Source organism: Strongylocentrotus purpuratus, unplaced genomic scaffold (assembly GCF_000002235.5).
Source record: "Strongylocentrotus purpuratus isolate Spur 01 unplaced genomic scaffold, Spur_5.0 spur5_scaffold_15, whole genome shotgun sequence".
Lineage (NCBI taxonomy): Eukaryota > Metazoa > Echinodermata > Echinoidea > Camarodonta > Strongylocentrotidae > Strongylocentrotus > Strongylocentrotus purpuratus.
In genome coordinates this window covers 3,017,470-3,036,540 of record NW_022145600.1, presented here as the reverse complement: position 1 = coordinate 3,036,540, position 19,071 = coordinate 3,017,470, and the positions used below count along the sequence as shown (strand labels likewise).

The 19,071-nt window shown below is 36.2% G+C and overlaps 1 protein-coding gene across 2 annotated transcripts in view; it reads right to left on the bottom strand.

Annotated features, from left to right (window-relative positions):
- Positions 1-19,071, bottom strand: part of LOC580360 (lateral signaling target protein 2 homolog) — a 32,661-nt gene extending 13,590 nt beyond the window's left edge. Inside the window, exons 1-5 of one of the 2 annotated variants that reach the window (XM_003726232.3) lie at positions 18,860-19,071; positions 11,716-11,869; positions 5,911-6,035; positions 5,235-5,384; positions 4,519-4,661 (exon numbers count right to left, since the gene is read on the bottom strand). In XM_003726232.3, coding sequence (XP_003726280.2) covers positions 4,519-4,661; positions 5,235-5,384; positions 5,911-6,035; positions 11,716-11,869; positions 18,860-18,895 — 608 coding nt within the window. In that variant the 5' untranslated portion in view covers positions 18,896-19,071. The remainder of the gene's footprint in view (positions 1-4,518; positions 4,662-5,234; positions 5,385-5,910; positions 6,036-11,715; positions 11,870-18,859) is intronic. The other variant, XM_780423.5, reaches the window with a different exon arrangement.

The window sequence follows — 19,071 nt, the reverse complement described above, 5'->3', positions numbered from 1 at the left end:
TACCCGGGAGAAAAGGGATTACGGATTGTGGAAAGCTAGTTGATATTTGCCTATACACATTGCACATTGCTTGTAAGTGAACGGTGCACACCTGGTACATGATGGTGCACAAAATGTGTGCCGATATGCACCGTCTGTGAATCAATACTTTTATAATTACTGTCCATAAGGTCTTGTAAGAATTGTTGGAAAGATAGGCTAATTTGAATTTCTCTCCATGTATAGTAACAAATGTTGGGAAACTGATCCTCTTTTCTTCTTCAATAATGTTCTGATAATTATGATAAGTAGGCCTATCAAGTTGGATTTGGTCCAAACATATCTATTTTCAGTAACATTGAACGTTTATCTAGTAATATTTTGGCAGAATGCCTAGCGACAGATCCATCGCCCAGCTATCATAACTTCCATCTCCAGGGTGTCTTATGTGAGCACCTTTCTAGCCATTTAGGGGTCATTGACCTGCCGTCTATTTTGGGCTGAGAGGAACCGAGAGCAAGGTTATCCATACTAGGTAGGCCCAGGAGCATCAAATCAGTCCTAAAGCTTAATGGTATTAAATCTCTGTGTTATGGTATTAAACAGAGCTGAACTTTACAATTATATTCTGGATATTAAACATGTACATGTACATGGATCCCCCAGTCATTGGATTCATAACCTGCCCATACACACAGTGTGCACATTCTCCACTCCCTGTGGAGCTTTACATGTGTGCTCAACATGGCTAATCAGGCCAACAAAATGTAAACAAAGATGCAACAACTTTTAATAAAGCATATACAGTGTATATGCACTGAAAACCACCAACACAAATATGATAATATGGGACTAAAATCATTCTTCTAACTGCACATCACTTTTTGCATCACTTACTTTTGTACTTTATTCTTCATTTATACATGACAGTCACAGTAGTTTGTGTATATTTCAAGTGTCAGATTGTGGGATTCTGTAAGGTTTTTAATATTTCATCACTAAAAAGACTCTTTTACCTCTAATGACTCTAATGAGGACACTAGGAAATGACTACTCTGGCTATCTTCCTAACCGTGGGTTAGCTGACCCTGCTGTGGCTCCAGGGTGGTTGAAAACACAAATTAATTGGGTTCCCTCATGGTCTGTGGCCCTCATTATCACATGGCTAGAGGTACATGTAGGTCATGTGATCTGTCACATGGCTGTCTCTTATCACAGTCAGATATTTCCCTTTTTTTTTAAATATACTTACAGAATAATCTACAATAGAATGGCAAAAAGTTGAAGAGACAGAACTGTGTAAAACATTTACAATAGTTGAAATTTCCTCTATTTCTTAATAATATTCATAAAATTCAGCTTTGCTTTGATTTTCTGAACAAGATGCTGTTTTCCGTCATACATGTACATGTGGTTCTATCATGTGTATGGTAACCACAAATTGTATTTTCTTTTCATGGAACTATCATCTATGGGTGTGCCATACAATCTCCACTTTCAACTGAAACATTTATCTTACATTTAACCCACTGACTGCTTTAATAGCCCAAGATAACTCAAGTCAATGAAAAATGTGTGCCATACCAACATGGCATTAGTTGACCTCAGGTAGAAGTTTCTTTAAATACCTCCTCAACAACTTGAATTCGTAACATGTTTCATATTTTTCCAATCCTAAGTTCATCAAAGGAAGTTTGGCATTGCTCATTTCCTTCTTACAAAGTGTATGACAAATAAACCGCATCGAAAACCAACCATCGATTCCTAGAAAAACCAATATTGTTAGCTTGCTCAACGATTGACCGAGAGTTAAATGAACTACAGGCCTCTGGTTATTTTTCATTCTGTGTGCAACCGATTCTATGAAAGCCTTGATTTTTGTTGTTTACAGATGAAAATGAAGAGGTGAAAACACTTCCAACAGTTCACTTTTAAAACGTGATGCTTTCCACATGGTGTACAGCTATAAAATCTTTTAATGAAAGATAGAACTCATCATCCAGATCGATTTGTTGCGTCATTTTATTGACAAGTTCTTGAACTTTGGAAAGGGATTAGGAAACATCTTGTGGTATTCCAGAATCCTGATCACCTCATCCCACTACAACAGTCATTAGTGACTAGATCCGATTTAAATCACTTTGCTACGTGTCATTTGACACAGCTTTCTATGTGCCAGATGTCACAATCATATACAATACAGTATTCGATGGGTTGTGTCATTACATTATTGAGCTTAGTCAGTATTACAGATAAAGCTTCAAACTTTTCAAATAGTCCTCAGCAAATATTCCTCTTTTTCAGAGCTTATGAATGATACATTAAGGTGGAAAAGCAAAGTGGTTATCCTTCAGGATTGATCAAATATTCATTGTCAACATGTAAATGTAAATGTCAAGGAGATAGCTACAATGTTGAAGTACACTCTTTTTTGCAAAATGTTGAAATGACAGTCAAGGGTATAATTTTCTGGTAAATGTTAAAGATGGGTTATATTTACCACATTTAAGCAAACCTGAGAAAAGGTATTCCTCTCATATATTACAAAAAGTTTCGGATGTAACATACCTTCCCATATTTCATCCTCTATCATTAACATTAATTATTTAATCAGATTGTTACACATATAGATTTTTTTTTAAATCTCCCCATTCCTTCTATCATCCACAGGACCAATCACAAAATTCATTATAATTTATATGCACCCACTTTAAAAAAACCTTTTTCCATTTTTCAATATAACTCAATTTGCATTTATTCATCAAAGCCATCATGTCAACTGTTTGTTTCAATTAAATACAATGCCAAGCAATCTGAGACAGTGTTTTTACACATTTGGCTGTGTTTCAGCAACTACCACAATATCTTGTCACTATCAATCTTACTGATAATTGATTAAATATAAAGGATGGGCGGAAACAGTCTCTGTAACTGATGCATCTATCATATCTTTATCAATATCTGATTAAAAACACAGCAGGTGACATCCTTCCTCAAATATATTTCATGGTAGACATTTTTTGGCTGAAAAGTTTGACGATACAAACAGGTATCATATCATAATATGCTTTAAAACGTCAAATTTGTTTAAATTTTCTTTTTCATCTTGTTGTCCATAACATTTTAGACTAATAGAAATGTCATGGCCCCCAAAATGTCAAATAATACCCATACTACCAAAAAAAACCAGTAAAAAGAACAAATATTGAATATGTATCTCTGCCAATTCCTTATCAGTGAGAGAGAGAAAAAAAATCTTGGCAGAAAAAGAAAGAAACACAACTCATGACCAGATTCTCACATTCTGTCTGGCTCTCACGGCGGCAAGCACGCAGACGAAGCATGAAGGCTGTTTACTCTCTCATTACGACATCACAGTTACTGATTAAGGTTCATATGTTTATGGGTTTGCAGGGAGAAGTATTGTGGGAAAGGAAAGGGTGTGTTGGTTTGGTATTAAGAAACGTGGCAGATTTTTGGATTTTGCAAGGTAGTTTCTAATTCAGTTAAATCCCTCTACTCCTCTATGGTAAATCAAGATATGGAAAATTGCAGACACGCAATGCAGCCTCACCATGCCTCTAACTTAAAATATGAATTATGAATCTCAATAACTATAAACTACATTACGAAAAGGAAGACAAACCTAACAATAAAGACAGTGAAAACAGGCAATATTGAAATTTGGCCATATTAAACAGGTTCAGCAACACACTTTTTCTCTTGGGGAGAATCATGAAAATGTCTAAGAAAGGCAGCCATTATAAATAGATTTTCACTATCCAAGGGGGGTGTTTCACAAAGATTCTAAGTTGAACTTCTCTCTAAGTTGGACTTAACAATTATGGAAAGCTGTTAGCATCATTGCAAATATTTTATAAACGTTATTTTAAAAGCCATAAAATATTAATTCAAATCATTCATATCGTCTATCATCAAGGAGATTTCACGTTCTTGATGTGGAATTTATGAAAAGTCTAAAAATACGTGAATTTTTGCTTTCTAATATATTTTATTTTAAGGCTACAAATGGCTCTCCATAATATTTAAGTCCAACTTAGAGTAAGTTCAACTTGGAATCTTTGTGAAACACCCCCCAGGTCTGATTGTAAACCTGTCTATATCAGCCACCTGTGTAAAGCAGTCAGAGGAGCTATCGATGGCAGGTGGTCTTACTACACAGGTTCAGCAACACAACATTTCCTCTAAGGGACAGTCATGAACAGTCTACAGATATGGCCACTATAAAGAGGTTACTGTACCATTACCCCTGGGCCCCTTTGCACAAAACTAACCATTGGTGGTAACTTTGCCATCAATGGTTACTACCATGGAAACCTTGATTTTGATTGGCTGTTGAGCCCTGTTACCATGGTAGTTGCCATTGATGGCAAAGTTACCATCAATGGTAAGTTTTATGCAGCAGGGCTCTGGTTTGACTGTACAGTGTATCCTTATCCCATCACCAAACTCTGCTTCTGTACAATGTTTGAAACAGTATTTTCATAATCTTTACATATAATAAATCTTGATGTTTACCTGTTGATGGTCTCGCAGAACAGAACGATGACGTCTTGCATGGTGTCGTATTCCTGCGAAGACTTCACAGGCACCATGGCACTCACGTAGCTCAGCTCAAACTCAGCAAAGACATGGTCAAACTTCTTCAAAGCCTCTTTCACCTGAACGACAAAGAGAAACCAATGAAATGACATGGTATCAGTACACCTATTAATGGTATTTCCACCAAGTCAGGTGTCAGCGAACTATGACCTACTGCACACAGAAAATGACTACCATCTTCCTTTAAAAGGATTTGGGCAGCATATTCCTGTCCGTTATTAAAGTTCATTTGCAACGTTTGCCCAGCTCTCATGGCTTATATTCCTCAAGGCAATCTGCCATGATGTAATTACACTAGACCTTTCTCTCATCAATGTGTTTGAAGATGGGATTGCTACAGACATCACATTGTGAGTAATAATCACTTCTATCATCATCATCTTCGATACTTATTATCGTTTTCATCAAAACCTCATCTACTTTGACTTCTTCATGTACATCAACATACCTTAAAGTTCCATAGAAATGCATTGTATTAAATATCCCTAAAGACAAACGCACCCATGAACTTATCATACTTTTGCAGGGCTAATTAACAAGTTAAAGTGTAGAGCAGCTTGCGTAATCTGAGTAATAATAGGAAGACTCATTAGTGATGTTTATGTGTAGATGTGTTACTATTCAAATCTTACTTTTTGTGGGTAAGAGTTGAGGTTCTTGTAGCTCTGGTCTCTGAGCACCGCCCGCAAGCAGTCCAGACTCCTGGTCAAGCAACGGGCCAGGGGCCGTAGGGCTGCACTCTCAATCTCCCTGTTCATGATGGTAGATCCTGCGGCCAAGCACTGTCAATACAAAGAAGTGTGTGCATTAAGATTGGGTTTAAAACCCCTTTCAGACTTCAATATTATGTGCGTTTTCAGCCGGACCACAATGACAAGTGTGATATAAAGTAAATGTGAAAACGTGAATTTTAATTCAATCTCATGGATGAGATGGTATTTAAATCTACCTTTTGTTTTAAATTATTTTTGGAACAGTCTTCTCTGCTTCTTGCAAGACTCTGGGACCCACAACATGGAACCCTATTAGTAATATTCACAACACTCAAAATGAGGTTTCCATCCAAATTAAAGATTCTTTAATATTCCAAATAGCACAAAGACTGTTCAAGCACAAGAAAACTGATTTTGATAGCTGCTGGTCTTTGTATACAGGTTCCTCTCAATTCCAATGGAAAACTGCTCTTCCAAAGAAACAGGTTTTTATACACAGGTAGTCACAAAAGCAAGAAAGCAGGACTGAATATATTTTTAACAAGGATTGTGGGATAACAGGGTGTTTTTTTTTTAGACTAAAGAGGATACATACTTCTGCACCAAACCAAAGCTGGCCTGCCAGACTGTCCTGAAGCACATCGTCAGGAAACTTAGCCCTGAAGTCACGGCTGGCTCTGCTCTCAGAGACGGCCTCAGTCATCAACTGTTCAATGATACCTGTTCATATGAATTAAAGATAAAAGAACACAGTTTATAAGAGAAATTCATTTGTGGTACAAATCCCTGAAGAGGTATTATGCCACTATTCAGTTTAAGACAAGGATGAGTCCTGGGATAGCTTAGAAACGAATTGTGAGCTTTTCCATTTTCTTTCTGTGTGTGGAAGAATGTCACGCAGAGGAAATGACCCATGCAAAGGACAGCTCTTAAAGTGCTCTCATATCACAAAAATGACAGGAAATTTGCTGTAAATGTTAAAAACTATGTTGTATTATATTATATATATTAGGACAAACTTTCATGCCACATGATTGGACAGTCGGATATGCACATTTCTGTGTAAAATGCATGTTACTATCAACAAGACTGTGCCAATTTCTTATCATTTCGATGATTCTTCAGCCTCCGGTATACATCTAATCTTATGTGCTACCCGTACCGGTATTCATGGTTAATCAATCTTTGCCTATCTCTTCCAGATGGTTCCTTTCAAAATGATATCACATGACTAGAACTCTATTTTATCTCTAACTAATCACAAAATACATTCATTATCAAAACCATTCCAAAGATACAAAGTTTTAATATCAACCAAATGTACTTGTTGAAGATATAAGAAGAAGTTTAGTCAATTTGAAAAAGCTTTTGCTTAAAGGAAAAGGAGGCCTAGCTAGGGTTGATGTAAAATTGTCATGCCTTTGTTTAAGGCAGATGCTAATAATTCTGTTTGTTCTCTAAAAGCATCACTGAAACTTATCAAACATACAGTCATTTCCTAATTTTCCTCACATTTTGTCTACATGTACAGTGAAGGGAATATTAGAATATTATCTTTGACATGCTCTTTATTTGGAGAGACAGATCTCTTTATTTTTACAACTGAAAGTGAAGGTCCATAAATAAACTACCGGTATCCATGTAAGTCTGTAAAACTATAGAAAGTGATTGTAATCTGAAAACTTTCATATTTTACTATGGCCACTCTGACAAGAAAAGATTGGAAGGAATTAATGGCACTTATATTTTCTTCCTGATAGTCTTAGAAAAGAAGTTTTTATTTTCTGATATTTCCTTCTTTTCTTTTTTGAGCAGTTTCAATCCTTTATCAGCACTAGCAGTCTGAACTAGATTCCGCCTCAACTTTGGAGGGGAAAAAAAATAGTCAAAAATTGAGCAATTTCCTATGGTTTTCAGAGAAAATTCCTTCATCAGATGAAACACTGATAAATACTATGCAATGTTATCTTCCTTATTTTCATATCATTTCTGCTGATATCATCAGCACAAACACTGACAAAATTTTCTTTCCTCTGACGCACGCTAGCGCGATAACGATCAAATTGTTATTAGCACATGCATGTGTGTATCACTAATCTTGGCTTTCTTCCATATTGCTCGGTCAGGTCTTAAACATTTACAAAATATGAGATAAACTTCAAATGTTCACATGGGTATGAAGAAAGAAGGAGAAAGAGAGGAGGGGTGTATTAAAAAAGCTTCTGGAAAGGATGTGTACTGGTTTTACATCTTTACATCTACGGTATTCCGTTTTATTTCTTTTTATAAATAACACACAGCACATCTTTCAAAATATATCTTGATCTTACGCAATTCAAATATTAGGTTGACATATTCCCAGGGATTTGTAATTAAAAGTCATTAAGTACCGGTAAGAACTTCCAAATCGAAACTTAATCTTAGAAAAAACAGGTCACTACCGCTCATCTTGGAGCCGAACCCTGGGCACAAGGCCCTCAAGTATCTACCGGTACCGGTAGTCTGAACCCTGAGAAGGCTATCAGAGATCCACGCGTCTGTTACCGGTGATAAGCAGCAGCGATGGACTCTTGATGATATCTCTGGATATCCAGAGGATATTAAGAGGAGGACCCCGTCCTTCCTGCGCACCATGCAGACAGGCAAACTCTTCCTCCAGAATTGACACCCGGACAACTCTTTATTTGTACAGGCATTTCCGATTCTCCTTCAAAGGCTGTTTGGTTATTGATCTTTGATTGATCTTGATTATCTAATCTTGACGTCATGATCTCTCCCCCCCCCCCCCCCCCCTTTTTCTGGATTCCTGAATTACTTGTCAGGGTTGATTACATTCTTTATGTAAGGTAAGAGGAGCTTTTCACAAAAGATGCTGTTTTTAGAAATAATCCCAAAGGACTCTCTTATACCCCTCAAAGAATAATCAGTCGACTATGAAACTTACTTGTAATCCCTACATCATATTGTCATTTCGCAAATGGAAATTCATTCGTTGATTTTCTATACCGGTACCGGTACACATACTTGTACAACACCTGATCGACTTTAGTGTTCTAGAATAGTATGTTGCGTGGATGAGTTAAATTTAAAAATACCGGGGGTAAATTCTCCCTAACAAGGGTATACGGTAAACAAGGATAATAATTAAGTCAAGACATAATTACGACCAACACGATAAGCCACTTCAGAGTTGGCACTTGTACAAATGATCCCAAAATATCTACAGATCTTTCACACATGGCGCCTATTTACACAGCCCATACACCATTTTGAAAGTTCATCAATTTTTATGACTGCCATTTAGACTACCATTAAGACTACTGGAAACTGGAAAAACCCATTAAAATCGTTGGTGTTTGGTCATTCTGATTTTTTGTTGAGTAGTGCGCATAAAGTGTAGTGATACGATTAAAGAGACAGTGTGCACTGGTCTCTACAGACTATCACGCCAAGTTGACTAACCATATCACAAATCCATGTGCATAACCCTAACTCTAACTTAATTATTTATAATTCATTATTATACCAAGCTTTGTACAGATGATTTTGATTTGTACAAATTCTTGTAGAATAAAATAATTAACTCTCAAACTTTTTCCTACATGCACCATTCTAGTCATTATTACTTATCGTTAATTTGGTAAATCCATCAATGCGCGAGTGAAGCTTCCTGCGTTTCTTGACCCCGTTTCCTGTAGTAGTCCAATTTTTTTCCACTTTCCATGCTCTGGCTTCGTGATCAAAGTTTACTCTCTCAGAAATCCCTGGGAATCTTTTTTTTACCCAACCCTTTCCATTAATCCAAAGAGAAAGAAAGCTTAGGCCCATTTACACCACTGGAAACACCTATTTTAAAGAAATGTTGGTGTTTGCTGATTGCATTTTTGTGTGTGCGAGCGCCGCTTGTCCCCGCTCCAGACATGATAGCACGAAAGTAATGAGAGTCGTGTGAGCAAAAACCGGAATATTTCAACAGTGTTTTGAAAGCAAGCTTTATACTGAGAAAAAAAAGACCGGCCAAGTTTCTGCCGACATTTAAATAAAAAAACGATAGAGAGATGGTTTTTTGGCATGTTTATGGATAGTTGCTGTGCAACTTTTAAACAAAACTCCAGAGTGTGATAAAAATGAGTGATGTTCGCTTGAAGTGTACATATTATTGCCCCCTAAAGTATCATCTACAGGAACATGGGTGTTTGGAGAGACAAAGGTGTTCGAGAGAGGAAGAAAGAAAGGAGAAAGGAACAAGATAGAAAGAGAGAGTGCATGGGCGAGAAAAACTAGAAAAAGAAGAAAGAGAATGGGAAAGAAGAAAGAGAATGGGAAAGAAGAAAGAGAATGGGAAAGAGAAAGAGGGAGAGAATGAGAAAATAAGTGAAAGAAAAAACAAATTTGAGGGAACAATAAAGGAAAAAAAGAGGGTGGGATAAATAGAAGTAAGTGAAAGTGGGAGGAGAGAAACTTTAAAACGAAAGTGAGAAAGAAAGAGAATAGGTAAGTATGTACAGAAACATTTTACATATTAATTTTAGTGCTGCAATTCATTCATTTCACAGCATGAAACTTTCACAAATCTGGATACAAACCAGTTTCTGGTTAAAACATCAGCATCCACAGAAGAGAAAAGATAGAAAGTGTCAAAGGAAGAGAGCAAAAGAAATGGAGAGAATGGGACAGAGAGCTCTAGGGTAGACGGAAAGTGAGTGGCTTCAAATGACTTCCTTTTCATATCGCTGGATTGTTTGGTCTAGCACCAGATGTGCATCCATAGGAAAATCATTTAGTCATATCAGGCATAAATTCTTAAGTCTGAAAAAACAAACATGAGAAGGTGTGGAAATAAGGTTCAAGTGAGTTCATCCTGATTTCAAATAACCCTCGTTTTCTGAGAAAATAAAGGTACTGGTACTCCAGATCCAGCATGGCTCTCACATGTTGGGCACAATTCAGCTTTTGGACAAGTGATGGCCTAAATAGATAAATCACCTCTGTAAACTTTCTCTGTGTTCCTTTGAACACAATGGGGATTAAGCCTAGTGGGGATAGATTTTACAGTATACACGTATGCTGCCCACACGTATACATGCAAGCATGGACTATGTAACTATTCCAAACTGTTTGATTTAGCTTTTCCTCCTCCAAGAAAGTTTGAAAACCATTAAACTTTGAATTTCATTCATCATATGACTATTCAGATCATCGATTTGTAAGATCCTAGAAGTTTGAATGTTTTTATCATATATTGCAACTTGCAAGTTCTTCCAATATCAGATCGGATTCAGATCATGAAGAGTGAGGTGGGCTTACATACATGTACAGTATGTACAACATATTCAAATGTACATTTCTGTAAACAATATGTTCATTTCTTCTTGCGAAAATATGCAAGACAGATGCAATTTACATTGTACATGTAGGCTACAACATATAATGTACAAGAGCATACTCCACCCACACACAAGTATGATGGAGGCCAACATACCGGTAATCAATTTCACTGTAACAGACTGTACAGACAACCATACAGGATCCATTTGTACCGAAATAAAATCATCCTTCCCCCACCTTGCGAAAATACGTAATGAGCAGTGGTTATTAGGGTTTATAAATCTCTTTTTCTGGGAATCGGTAGAGCACTCCTGTACAGAAGGCGTGGGCGGGTGTGAGGACAGACAGCTACTCTGATCATCCGCAGTCTCGTTTGTCTGCCCACTCTCATCTATTACTACACTGTACCTTCTCAAAGAGCGGTTCTTTTTATACACCGCAGTTTATGAGCTGAATGTACAGTAGTGAGTCTGCTTTTAGCTTGAAGCAAGCGCAGGCAGCCAGTACACACACAAACTCTAAGTTGTAAGGTTTCACCGCCCAATCTTGATAGTAATTCTGTCTAGCGTCTGTGACTACAATAGTTACTGTGGCTCGTGTTTGAATGTTTTGAATACAGAATACCTGCAGTGTACACGTAATCAGGGTTTAAACCTGGCCTAAAGGTAATCAATCACCTTTCAAGAATTTGGGTCATTATCTTAAATAACATTTTTAAATGAAATGAAATGAAATTGAATCAAAATAAATTAAATAAAGTCTAATTTAAAAAAATTAATTAAACAAAAATATTTTTAAACAAAATAAATAAAAATCAAATTTAAATACAGGACACCATTACCTTTATTTCATAGCTGTGTATTAATCGTTTTTACTTATTATTTATTTATTTTTTGTTGGGGTGCATTATGGCAACTGTATAACAAGATAAATGACATATGGTATGGTACATGTACTACCTACTTATAATATTTCTTCTACAGCCTACAGGGACACTCCATACTGTAGGATCCCTAATAAGTCAAGATGTAATTCCAAGGAAATAAACTTAGGTGCTTAATTAGATACTGACCGAGAACTTTATCCTGGCATATCCTGAGCTGATTGACGAGCACGGTGCATCGGTCCGGATCCTGCCGCCCATCAAAGCTGTCTAGCTCATGAGATACACCGTTCAGTTCTTCATCAGCGAAGTAAAACTGGGCTAGTAGCTGACAGTCATTTTTCTGTAAAACATGAAAGGAAAAATATTATATACTAAATGTAGGACAAAATAATGAGAAAATATGCATGTAGGATTGTATGTACATGTACATGTATGCTATTAAAAGGTGGAGGAATACGTACATTAAAAAAGGATTGTGCACAAAATGCTGTACTTTTCTCTTTAGGTGATCTCTTTTGGGATTTCACGTTGTCAAAGGGAGATTTTCTCACAGCCATTTTGATGTACATGTACATGTATTTTATTGTGTTTTTACAAGAGCTCTAAATACAAGAGCTCTTTTGTAGCTTTCAAGAGCCGAAGCGTCATGTATATTTCACACTTAAAAAGAAGTACATGTACATGAACAATATTATTATTGTTATTGTAACGTCCTTCACCATTACAACCACTTCAATCAAATGTTCGTTTTATTTATGGGAACATACAGTGTATAATCTACAAGCTGAGCTTTTTAATAGGTTCCTCACATTTCACCCTGTATAACCTTCTATTCAATACAATTAATTTCAACGTCTTTTCAAAGAATTAATCATATAATGTGACACATTTAGTATATTTCATATTTATATGGTCTAATTTTGTTTTCAAAAATTGTGAAATGTGAAACAAATAAACTTGAAACTTGAAACATTCATGTGAGGGCACTTAAAAGAAAAATTGAGGTCCTCTCTTTATAAAAACTGAAGAAACACAATTTAGCTTCAAACTTTCTATTTCATTTCAGCAATTAAGGTTTGAGGCTACATTCATGTACATTTCAAACACTTTCCCTTTCTCTTCAAAATATCATACAGTCCTGAGAAACATGTACTTTAGTATTTTGCCAAATACAGACCACATGAATGTAGGCCTGTATGTATTGAACATGTTAATCAGTCTGATGTTATTTTATCTATTCTGTCTCCCTCTCTCTCTCCCTCTCTCTTTCTCTCTCTTTATCTCTCTCTACATGTACATGTACATCTACACAATTTTTATCATCATCATCCAATTTCCATCCAACAACAAACAGATAAGTCATATATCATGATTTTTACAAAGTGACCACATAAATGTAGGCCTGTATGTATTGAACATGTTAATCAGTCTGATGTTATGTTATCTATTCTGTCTCCCTCTCTCTCTCTCCCTCTCTCTGTCTCCCTCTCTTTGTCTCTCTACATCTACACAATTTTTATCATCATCATCCAATTTCCATCCAACAACAAACAGATAAGTCGTATGTCATGATTTTTACAAAGTGACTTTCACTCGTAACAAAGTTCAAGTTCACCGTCAAACAGATGATGTCTAGTTGATTACAGTGTACATGTACAATAAGATGGAAATTTCCCTTTGTTGTAAGTGTGTGTACTATTAAGTTGATCAAAGTCCAGCATGACCTCAGCCTCAGTCAGGGCAGTTGTAAAATAGCCCCCCCCCCCTTGTCTTCGCTAGACCTTTCTCTATCAAATATTCAGATGCCATTCATAATTTACAAGTTCACTCTAGTCTGCAAAGTACAAACCTGTACTCTTATTATGAGGTACGTATGCTGTGCAGAATACTACTGTAACAGAAACAATTGAAACAGGGAACTGAGAAAGTCAAGCCCATCCTTTACATGGGTCACATAAAAGTTAAAATAACTGCATTTACTATCAACATTCTATATTTGTCTATTAAACATTCAGTGAACAATGTAGCCTACACAGAAATATCACGTGCATATGGTAGAATGTGATAAAAGGAATCACACACACACAGTATATTTTTGCAGCAGAATTTTCTTTTCATCAATTTATGTATTTATTGTTTTAAAATTATATGCATTATAGTGATTATGAATCCTCTTTTTGCCCTTGTGCTTAGAAAGAGACTTTGTATCCGAGGCAATATTTACAAAAGTCAATACCGGTAATGAACAAAGTTCTGACAATAAATTACAGACCTTCATGCACATGTACGATTCATGGCAGAAGCGAAATATATTTAATGACCTTCAAAGAGTACAAAGTTTTAATCATAAAGTATCATTGTACTGATAGCTGACAAGTGGTCACCATGCTGTCATATGCATGATATGTTGTACATGTACATACTATGTACTGCCAGAATCCAGATCAATTTATAATCAAATTAGTTCACAGATATTATCTTGTTATTTCTCTGTCAAGTAGAGTCCACACAGATTAGTAAATTAATTAGCAAGGTGACAGACTTCAAACATTTACTCATGCCATCGTAAACACGTATCATATCCACTTTCAATTGAGTCACAAAATAGTTAGTCAACACACTGTTGCTACAATTAGTACGGTAATCTACTAAAACATACAGAAGTTGGGTTTTTTAAAAAGGCGTGGAGAAGCAAATTTAATTAATCTAACAGATTTGGATGGAATATTGCAATTCCAAGACAAAAAAGGCTCTAAATCATACATCTGCAAGAACTCGGACTCTTCATTGTATTTTAATTTTTCTGGTTGTAAATAATGAAAATAAAATCTAACTGAATCAAGCAAAAGATTGAAAAGAATATATAAGAATGACTGTTCAACAGGTAAGTGAAATCTACCCAATATTTATGGTTGTAGTAGAAAAGGTATTACATGTACTGTATATGGCTACATGCTAAATAATACCCAAAGAAAGACTATGAAATCTACATGTACATATCTTCAAGTATGTAAAACTGGTGTGTTAGATTTAATGTGAGTAAATACTTTCCATCAAATTCCACCAGTTTATAATTAATTTAGCTGACCCAAACGACATCATAAACAATTTAGAATTCAATTTTATCTCTAAATGAAATTTCATTACCGGAGTTCAACATAAGCTCTAACACCATGAAGCCAGTCTAACCGAGCCTCCGGGGGCAACGGACCATGTAATTACAAAGCCAGGTAGCGGTGGGCTTTATGCATTCATAATGGAGGATAAGCATTCATGTAGGTGAGGAAAATAACCAAGCATTGCAGATATTAAATGAATACATGTACACGGTAGCTAGTAGATGCTCTACCCAATACGCTGTGCCCATACTTGTCCCTTCCATGCAAGTGTATGCATGCGTACACTGACTGTACATAGCACCTTTTTGTTTAGCCCACACAATATCAGGGCTCTTAGGCTCTAGCTCGACATTAAAAGAACTGTGGACAAGTTGTCTTAAATTCCCCATATTTAGTATTTCCCTTCAAATTATAACATGACTCCTTCATCCCCTTGATTTTGGAAATGAATTGACCACCTCTGCCCTGCCCCCCCCCCCCCACCCAACAAAACAAATCAGATCCCCAATGTATGGTATGCTGTAGGAGCTGATGTACACGTATGTCTGCAATCTGCAAGTCTACAAGTGCATGACTTGAACATTCTGAAAATCTTTCAATATTGATAGTTTATATTCAATTTACAAACAAATCAACACATGTAAGCATTAGTTGATGGTCTTAAGAATAAGATTCAAAACATGGCAACAAAGTAGCAATATGACCGCAAGATCGCACATTGTATCTTCACAGCCTTGATGCGATGATTCAAACTAAATTCTAAACGTCTTGGCAAAGTTTCGCTAGTGCCAACTGATAATGGGGGACCGACCGGGACTCTACGGAAACATTGTTCCTGTGACTCATGGAATACTGCTGATACAGTAAAAAACTATCTCCCTTTCCTTGAACCCCAGCCTTGCCATTCAAGGAACCAAGAACTCTGATTTTTTTTCCTACGATCATTGAGAGTTTTATCCATTAGGTCATCTCCTGGGATTGAAGCCAAGGCTACCAATATATTACAAGTTCATGGTTCAAAAGCGCTGTCAGCTACATGATAGTTCATGTGCTCAATGCATGCCTTTTACTCAAGTTTTCAGCAAATTAGTTTACCTCTTATACATGTTGGTACTAGATGTTCAATTGTATGTATTTATAATTTGTGTACAAAGAAATTCACAATGACCAAAACTGTGAAAATAACATACCACTAGAAACTTCAGTACTTTTTAAATAAAAACTAAAAGCACATCTTTTCATTTAACTTTATGTTGTAGATTTAAACTCATCAGGAGCTTATGCATTAAAGTAGAATATATTGACACAGTGTCTGCGCTCTATCGTATTTAATATCAACACACAGTCTGGACCCTGGGGGTGTATTGATGCAAATTAATGATATTATAGTAGGTCCATGGCTATATCAAGGAGTTACATGTACCAGCGCAGTAACTTCTGCACGTACCGGTACATGTTACATACATGAAACAACTTTGAAATAGAGAAGCATGTACACATGTACAATTTGTACATGTACGGTATTGTATACTGTACATGTTGGTCTGTGAGTGAATATATGCAATGGTTGTTGTTGTTATTATTTTAGTGTTTTTTAACAGTACATGTAGGTTATTTGCCTTATTGACAGACTTTTTATGACAAAATGACCATATCAATTAAAAGGAAGAATTGATGGAGCAGAGATAATTTAATTGGCAAAGACTTGTCCTCAATGTCATAACAAGGAAGAATCATGCAACATTTGGCATGGAGAGTTGTTTTGATCAGTAAACTATAATTGAATAAACAAAATTACAAGATATTGTAAACAAGAATTAATATCAATAAATGTCAGGCCAGTCAAGAGTCCTAGTCAAGACTACAATCTGTGAATAAATACAGGAATGTATTGCAATTTGTTAATGAAATATTTAATAACAATCTGGAAGGAAATAGAAGTAATTTAATCCGGCTTTTACTCCACAGCCTAGCCCATGAAACAGGAAAAGGAAGCTACAATATAAGACCCCGTTCTCACTCACTTCGTTGGAGCGCTCTAACTAAGACCCGTTCCTCAGGAGCGGTTCTTAAGTGAGTGAGAACGGTCAAAGTGGTCCAGGAAGTGGACTTCTGGACCGCTCCAGAAGACCACCTTCCGAGGTGGTCTTGAGGAGCGGGTCTTATTAAGAGCGGTTTGGAGCGCTCTAACGTGCAATGTGAACGGAAAGCGTACTTTGAACAGAAGTGAGCTAGTGACCTTCGGTGCGAAACATGTAGTACGGTACATACGGTTTGTATTCCGCGCGCGAAAAAATTGATCTGCTGACCTGAGCTGCTATAGCAACAAGACCACTTTGACTCGTGGAGCGTTTTGAGCCATTAAAAACTGCTCGGAGTGTGTACGCTCGCAAACCGTTCCTCAAGACCCGTTCCTCTGGAGCGGTCTAACTAAGACCACTTTCAAAGTGAGTGAGAATGGGGTCTAAGTCTGCATGGATCTATGCCAACACTTTTGTACTAGCCACATGACCTCCCAAAAGAAAACTGCTATAGATAAGCTTTTGTCAACAAACGGGTAGGTACCTACAAGGAGTGGAATTTTACCAATACTGACATCATGCACAGAGCACATCCTACAGAATTGCATTTTTGCCATATTTGACAATTTAAGCCTTTAGGCTGCTGATATGTTTGTGTACATAATGTGCCTGTATTTGGTAATTGTCAATTGTGTAGGCCTAAATGATTGAGATTCTCACAATATAACAATTATCATATACACTTAAAACTAGACTCATACACTAGACTTTCTACAACTGTTATTAATACAAAGTATAAACATGTACATGTAGATGTACATGTATGACTATAAACATAAATTTAATTAATAGATTCAAATGATGACATATCAATCATCAACCGAGTCTGATACAGAATGCTTAACTTGTTACATGTAGATCTAATGAGTAACAATAGACTTTACTTTATCTAGATTTTTTAATATTTTGTTAAATTTTTTCATCCGAACCATCTGATCTTAGTTCTTACAATCTTTATCATTTAGCTCATGTTACAAGTGTACAGTACCTACAATGTATGTGTAGTGAGTGGTGTATTCAAGGTATTATTACTCTACTTTGTGACACTGATGAGAATCTACAAGTGTGCAAAGACCTGGCTTAGAAGTACATGTAAGAAGCAGCCTGGCCAGATTTTAAGCATGACTTAGTGAAGTTACGCATAAGCTAAACCTTTAAGAAACAGAATTTAAGATTGATCTCAAATCTATGCATTACTTTGGGACTTACGAATGACTTAACAAAGGACTTATTAAACTCTGGGCAGCTACTATTTTCATCCAACTTGCCATTCACTTACTTACTACTTTAATTTAATACACGATGTTATAGGTCTAAGCCTGTTCATCGATCCAGGATTCTTCCAGGGAACTGCGATTTGCACACTAAGCCACCCCCCCCCCTCCCCCAACAAAACAAACACCACAAAGATCCTAAGTTATGTAAGCTTATCCCTAAGTTAGGCTTAGATCTACATCTAGTACATGTATCTTAAGTTGGACTTAACAATTATGGAAAGCCGTTAGCATCTTCAGAAATATTTTGTAAAACTTATTTTAAAAGGCATAGACTCTAAAATGTTTTATAGACTATTCAAATCATTCATAATCATATTCATACAAGATCTATTTTCTATTATTTATATTAGAATCTAGAGTCTAGACCCCCTAGTCAATCAAGAAGATTTCATGTACTTGATGTGGAAATTACGAAAAGTCTAAAATTCTTGAATTTTTGCTTTTGAATATATTTTATTTGAAGGCTACAAATGGCTCTCAATAATGTTTAAAAACAAAAAAATTTGACTTTCAAGTTTCACTCAGTTTCAGTTTCAACGATGACGCTTTCCTCTTTCGACTTCAAGTTTATTTGGTGAAGCAAAAAAAATATCCCTAAAATAATTAGACTGGTTTTACTCTCTATGTACATGTATGACTGTGAGCTGTCTGGAATATATGGATAATCTTGTCCGTACATTACAATAAAGGGTCATGTTATTGTTTCCCCAGCTAGCTCAGCTCAGCTCATCTCAGCTCACTGCATCATGCACATGCATTGTCGTTCACTCACTTGAAATTAAATTTGATCTTGATTCAGTTTCACATCACAGACATTCATAATTAATTACCGGTACGTTAGTTCAAATCTTACCTTGGGTTTATAAAACCATTTTCGTAATGCTAGCATCCTGATTCATTCAACAGATATGAAAATAGATAAGTCGAGTAAAGCACTTTACTGCAAATTTGTGTCCCAATTTTGTCGTACAATTACAACCTCACTCGCTAGTGTTTGTATTCGTGAATGAAATGATATGGAAATTTACGGGTAAATCCAGTGTATACGTAGTACGTGTGCGTAAT